At 40.1% G+C, this 7229-nt stretch overlaps 1 protein-coding gene across 1 annotated transcript; it reads right to left on the minus strand.

Moving 5' to 3' along the window:
• Window positions 1–427: 427 nt before the first annotated feature.
• On the minus strand, window positions 428–4168 carry LOC310682044 (uncharacterized protein; the record flags this gene model as incomplete). The annotated part of the gene is made up of 3 exons (XM_083450289.1): window positions 3910–4168; window positions 1516–2622; window positions 428–433 (listed from the first exon to the last, which is right to left on the minus strand). Exons 2-3 carry the CDS (start codon window positions 2539–2541, stop codon window positions 428–430), a joined length of 1032 nt encoding a protein of 343 aa, XP_083306415.1. The 5' UTR covers window positions 2542–2622; window positions 3910–4168.
• Window positions 4169–7229: the final 3061 nt, after the last annotated feature.

Raw genomic sequence — 7229 nt, forward strand, 5'->3', positions numbered from 1 at the left:
TGTGCAAGGGGTTTCATAATAACTGACAGTGAAAATGGATCACCTGATATCACCTGATATCACTTTTATATCAGGAGATTGACAGGTGGACACTACCAACCATCTATCAGACTTGATTCATGAAGGTGAGGGGAAATAAGTATCCAGTCCACTGGCAGATCTCGTTCCCCACCTCTCTAATATGGGGTGTGATTTCTGTTGGGCAGAATTGTCCTCGCCCTCATTAGGTTTAAACCTTGGCTGTAGTAGCTTCAAATGAGTTTGCTGCTACTGGTGAATTTACTACCATGTTACACCACTCCTCATGGCCTTTGATTCCTGAAATTACGGTACCAGAAGGCAACATTGTAGTTGAACAGTGAGGAAAACTACTAGGGATATATGCAGAACCCAAGTGGGAACTTTTGTTTGTTATTTGTTATTAATGTTAAATCTAAAATACAAACAAACAAAAACAGAATCAGGGTTCCAAAGCAAAGGATCAGTACAGAAGTTTTATTTTCCAAATAAATAGAGAGAAGATAATGTAGAATAGTAAAACCAGCAAAAGACATAATGAAAGCCAAATGCCATGATTTGGTGCGGAAAGAGAGTTTTGTAGATTTGAATTTCACGCATAAGAAATGAAATTTCACAAAACAGAGTATAAATGTTATGGATCTTCCTTTCCCTTAGAAACACATAATTTGTGAATTATTTTCATTCCTATAGCCAGAATCTAGGCTTGCCATATGTCAGGAAAATTCCTGACATGTCCTGGTTTTTGGGTGTAAAAATAGTGTTGAGGGGAATTTTACTGAATCGGAAAACATTTCAAAATTTTGCCTAAAGAGCTTCAAAGGTCAACAATTTGAGTTTGTCCCCAAATTTCTATATAAAAAAAAATCTTTTAAAAAATCTCAACCTGCGGGTGTCAGGAATTTTACTTTTTGAAATATGGCAACCCTATATTCTTGTACTGTAGTGTCTTCCATTTCTGGATCAAAGAAGTTCTCACTGCAGCCAGCATCCATGTAAGAAATTCCTTCGATTGAAAACTTAATCTCTGATCATCCAACAAGTTCAAAATGGCAAGTTGTGGGAAGGCTTGGATGGGACATTTGATTATATATATATATATATATATGCAGGTTTTGGTGTCCTCGGGTGTCTTCCCGTGTAAAAGTTGGGGTGTCTAGGCGACGTTTCGACGAGGTCTCACTCGTCATCTTCAGGCTGGTGCTTTCGGCTTCTTGTTACTGGAACAGAGCAGGATCTCAGTGTTTGAGTTCCTATAAATACTGTTGAGGAGGTGTGGTGTATAGCCTCCAATGTTCTGGGCAGAGAGGAGGTTCCCAGGCTAGTGTGCCTTTTCTTCTTTTGTTCCTTAATTACTTGAGGGATATCTTGAGTGATTTCTTGAGTGATTTCCTGAATCCCACTTAGGTGGGTCATTAGGTGTGGATTAGTTGCTAAAGCCTTCGTGTCTTGAACTCTTGAACTTTGTGAAGAGTTTTTCTGAGAAGATGGCTGTACTGCACTTGGTTGTGCTCTGGCTTGGCTTCGTGTATAGGGGCGAGCTGTGGTTTTGTGGCCTGTGCCAGCCAGATCTGTGTAGGGATTGCAGGGGGGTGCAGCATCCGGAGGTGCCACCCTGGTTTGGCTACTGGATGGTGTCTGTAATTTATCTGTGGAGAGGGTCTGGGTTTGGGTCTGGTGTGGTTGATTGGTGATGGCGTTCTGTGTGCCTCTGGATCTGGTGTCAGATTTTGTGGGGAGGGCTAATTTCCAGATGTCTGGCAAGCGGGATGTGTCGTCACGCTTGTTCATGTTGTGAGGGTGTTTCTCTATCTCGATGGCTTCCATGATTATTCTCTTGTGGTGATGTTCCATGTTAAAGAGCAATTTGGAATCTGCAAAATTAATTTCGTGTCCTGTTTCTTTCATGTGTTGGAAAAGAGAGGAAGTTTTTTCTTCTTTTTTGACGGCATTCTTGTGTTCTGCGATCCGTGCATTTATTCGTCTGTTTGTTTGTCCAATGTACGTGGCTGGGCAGACTTTGCAGGGTATTTCATAGACCCCTTGGTTTTCCAACTGAATTTTATCCTTGGGGTTTCTGAGGATATTGGCTATTTTTTGGTTGGTGCAAAAGGCTGTTTTGATATTGTGTTTATGGAGGATTTTGCTAATTTTATCTGTAGTGCCCTTGATATAAGGAAGGAGGGCTATGCCATTGTTTTCTTCTGTGTCTTGGTTTTTGGGGGGTGTTTCTTTTTGGATTAGCTTCGTAACCCTGTTTTGCTGGTATCCATTGGCAATTAACACATTTGAGAGATTCTGTAACTCAGTTGTCAAGTGGTCTTCGTCAGCCAGGCGTTTGGTTCTGGAGATGAGAGTCTTGGCTACGGAGTTTATTTGTGCAGGGTGGTGGTGTGATTGTGCATGTAAGTAGCGGTTGGTGTGTGTTTTTTTCCGGTAGATAGTGTGTCCTAGGGAGCCATCAGGTTTTTTGTAGATTAGGACGTCAAGGAAGGGAAGTTGGTTGTTGGCTTCTATTTCCATAGTGAATTGTATTTTGGGGTGTAGGCTGTTGAGATGTGTGAGGAAGCTATCCAGTTTTTCCTTCCCGTGTGTACTGGATAGCTTCCTCACACATCTCAACAAACTGGATAGCTTCCTCACACATCTCAACAGCCTACACCCCAAAATACAATTCACTATGGAAATAGAAGCCAACAACCAACTTCCCTTCCTTGACGTCCTAATCTACAAAAAACCTGATGGCTCCCTAGGACACACTATCTACCGGAAAAAAACACACACCAACCGCTACTTACATGCACAATCACACCACCACCCTGCACAAATAAACTCCGTAGCCAAGACTCTCATCTCCAGAACCAAACGCCTGGCTGACGAAGACCACTTGACAACTGAGTTACAGAATCTCTCAAATGTGTTAATTGCCAATGGATACCAGCAAAACAGGGTTACGAAGCTAATCCAAAAAGAAACACCCCCCAAAAACCAAGACACAGAAGAAAACAATGGCATAGCCCTCCTTCCTTATATCAAGGGCACTACAGATAAAATTAGCAAAATCCTCCATAAACACAATATCAAAACAGCCTTTTGCACCAACCAAAAAATAGCCAATATCCTCAGAAACCCCAAGGATAAAATTCAGTTGGAAAACCAAGGGGTCTATGAAATACCCTGCAAAGTCTGCCCAGCCACGTACATTGGACAAACAAACAGACGAATAAATGCACGGATCGCAGAACACAAGAATGCCGTCAAAAAAGAAGAAAAAACTTCCTCTCTTTTCCAACACATGAAAGAAACAGGACACGAAATTAATTTTGCAGATTCCAAATTGCTCTTTAACATGGAACATCACCACAAGAGAATAATCATGGAAGCCATCGAGATAGAGAAACACCCTCACAACATGAACAAGCGTGACGACACATCCCGCTTGCCAGACATCTGGAAATTAGCCCTCCCCACAAAATCTGACACCAGATCCAGAGGCACACAGAACGCCATCACCAATCAACCACACCAGACCCAAACCCAGACCCTCTCCACAGATAAATTACAGACACCATCCAGTAGCCAAACCAGGGTGGCACCTCCGGATGCTGCACCCCCCTGCAATCCCTACACAGATCTGGCTGGCACAGGCCACAAAACCACAGCTCGCCCCTATACACGAAGCCAAGCCAGAGCACAACCAAGTGCAGTACAGCCATCTTCTCAGAAAAACTCTTCACAAAGTTCAAGAGTTCAAGACACGAAGGCTTTAGCAACTAATCCACACCTAATGACCCACCTAAGTGGGATTCAGGAAATCACTCAAGAAATCACTCAAGATATCCCTCAAGTAATTAAGGAACAAAAGAAGAAAAGGCACACTAGCCTGGGAACCTCCTCTCTGCCCAGAACATTGGAGGCTATACACCACACCTCCTCAACAGTATTTATAGGAACTCAAACACTGAGATCCTGCTCTGTTCCAGTAACAAGAAGCCGAAAGCACCAGCCTGAAGATGACGAGTGAGACCTCGTCGAAACGTCGCCTAGACACCCCAACTTTTACACGGGAAGACACCCGAGGACACCAAAACCTGCATTCCTGTACCCGTGAAAATCTACGAAAGCATATATATATATATATATATATTCAGAAACATCCATCCAAAATGTTGATGCCAGAGGGTATTCCCATCATAAGTAGAAAAATATCCTGCTACTACAAGCAGTGCTTTTGTCTTGGATGTAATATTCCAGCAGTTGATACTGATAAAAATACTCTTTCTTCTGTGCCTTCTGTAGGGTATGCTATCAAAATATCCTTGAAATGGTCAAAAAAAACATCAACAACACCTCAGATTTGCCCTAAATTCTGTTCTAGATGGAACTTGGTAGAAATACACACACACACACACACACACACACACACAATGATTTCAAGATACAGATTGTATCACCTCACATACACTGTTACATATTTTCACACTGTTGCAATATTACTGTTTTATGTAGTGCTATTTTAAGAGAAGCTACAGTTCTCAAAGGAACTTGCTATGACCTACTCTGCTACAGTCTCCTGATCTCCTTCACTTAGATAATTTAGTTTTCTTTGATTTTCCTTCCCTTTTATTGGTTAATTTCACAGGAACTGCAGGTAATTTCACTTGATCTTTGATCTTTAATTTTAGCTCTAACCTTGCTTACCTCAGTAACCTCCCTGAACTTTAAACCTGTATGTGAGGCCTTGTGTAAATGCAGGATCTAGAGGACTACAAGTGAAAAGAAAATATGACTGTCTGGATCAGGCTTTTGAGTTGTAGATTAATGTATTTGCTTATTTTAATTTGAAATGTCTGTAGCCTGACTTTTATCTGATAATTTCAGGGTAAGGAGCAGTCCAATTTAAAAAAACCAATCCAGATCAAACAGAAGAGAACATAATAAAATTGACACTACAATTTATCATAAAACTATTGAAACATCTACAAAACTCAGTTGAACATGAATAATCTATATATACCTTTATTATTCCAGAAGTGAGAGCTGGACCATAAAGAAGGCTGACCGCCGAAGAATTGATGCTTTTGAATGATGGTGCTGGAGGAGACTCTTGAGAGTCCCATGGACTGCAAGAAGATCAAATGCATCCATTCTTAAGGAAATTAGCCCTGAGTGCTCACTGGAAGGACAGATCGTGAAGCTGAGGCTCCAATACTTTGGCCACCTCATGAGAAGAGAAGACTCCCTGGAAAAGACCCTGATGTTGGGAAAGATGGAGGGCACAAGGAGAAGGGGACGACAGAGGACGAGATGGTTGGAGTGTGTCCTCGAAGCTACAAACATGAGTCTGACCAAACTGCGAGAGGCAGTGGAAGACAGGAGTGCCTGGCGTGCTCTGGTCCATGGGGTCACGAAGAGTCGGACACGACTAAATGACACAACAACAACAACAACAACAACAACAACAACCTTTATTTTCTCTGTGCATTGCTTTTATACAACAATAACATTTTGAATGCTTATACAAAGATCTATTTTCTCTAAAAGAGTGGAAAAGAGACATCTAAATTCCAGCCTCAGTTATACTGAAACTCTAATTCTATGCATATTTATTGGGAAGTGAGTTGTATCAAACTACATGGCACCTACTTCTGAATAAATGCACATTTTTAAACATTTCCATTCAAGAAGTGTCATCATTGGTCTTAGCTTCTCACAAATATTTGCAGATGGGATGATTTATATATGTTCCGTTAAGGAAGAAAAAATATATGAGGTACTGATTTTGAGTGGAGATAAATAGCTGGAAGGAAGGTGTTCTGTAGCTCTTCTATTTATTTGATCGCCTCTCAAAATTACAGCTTCTTCAGGCTCTTTCTTTCTTTCTTTCTTTCTTTCCTTCTTCCTTTTGTTTTTTATATTCAGATTTGTGTGCCATGCCTAGTTTGGTCATTGACAAACAAAAAAGTTTCCCTTCAGACTTCCCATGCATCATACAATTTCATAATTCCTTCCTTTGCATTGGTTCTTGTTACATAGACAGGGATGATGTTATTTCTATATGTGTGGAGCAGTAGAATTGTATTATTTAAATAGAACGAGGTACTATACAAGCTAATAAGAAGAACAATTTCTAGAGACTTGGGCACATTCATTTCTCCATTCAAAGTTCACTTCTACAGAGTTCATACAGCTGTCCTATAACAATCAATTTTAGCTCCTGTTTAATGATACAGAACTGCGGCTTAGATATTGTAACTTATTCAAGTCTATTCAGTAAGACCCTTAAACCCAATAATCCCTAGTCTACATTAATCAGACTATCTACTCAGTTAAACCCATTAATAAATGGTCCAATCAGTTCAAGGCAAAGCTTAAAAGGAAAGTGTCTACAAACAAGTCTGATAGACTATTAGTTTTAGTCCAATATCACATTTCTTTTCAGCTCAATGAAAAGGAAAGAAGAATCATTCAGTACACATTTACAAATAAACATTCCTTTTTTACTTAAAGCAATACATTTTCTGAAGTTGAAAATAAAAGATTGCGTAGGATTAAACATTAATAAACAGTTTTCAGAAACATGTCATTAGTAAAACAAATATTTATTTCTTTTAAAGACAGTTTGGAATTGTATGAAAGACTGAACCAGACACTGCATGGGAGATGCTTCTATTTTAGAATCATTTGGCTCACGTTCCAATATGGAAATTAAATGTGCACAATGATTGTCAGTAATGCACAATGCCAGATTCAAGCAGCTGTATTTCCTCTATTATTGTCAAATATGATACATTTTACAACTTTGCCTCTTGTCCCAAAATACATGTCAGGCCTTCATTAAATTCCTGATTAAAGCCTATAGGGAATACCCATAACTGTATTAAGGCCAGAGTTTAATGAAAGCATATAATTTACATTTCATCACATCACAGGCATCTTTCTTCCAGAAGTGCTCGGTGTTTACTTGTTAGTCACATAATTCTTCTGCTGGCGTTAATCTGATGTGAACTGTTTGGCAGAAGGTATCTTGTATTATTTAAAGGTTGGTGTTCCACCCATCCTAATGGCTCCAGGCAACCAACAGTTCAACCTTTTCTTCGGGCCAAGTAGTTCAACCGTTCTACTGCATCTGTTCCTTTGTGTCTCTGCGTGAGGAGTTTGTATGGGTGCGATAGAAACAGTGATGTTAAAAACACCTTTACACATAGAGC

The sequence above is a fragment of the Podarcis tiliguerta genome (assembly GCF_965153285.1).
Source record: "Podarcis tiliguerta genome assembly, chromosome: 7".
Lineage (NCBI taxonomy): Eukaryota > Metazoa > Chordata > Lepidosauria > Squamata > Lacertidae > Podarcis > Podarcis tiliguerta.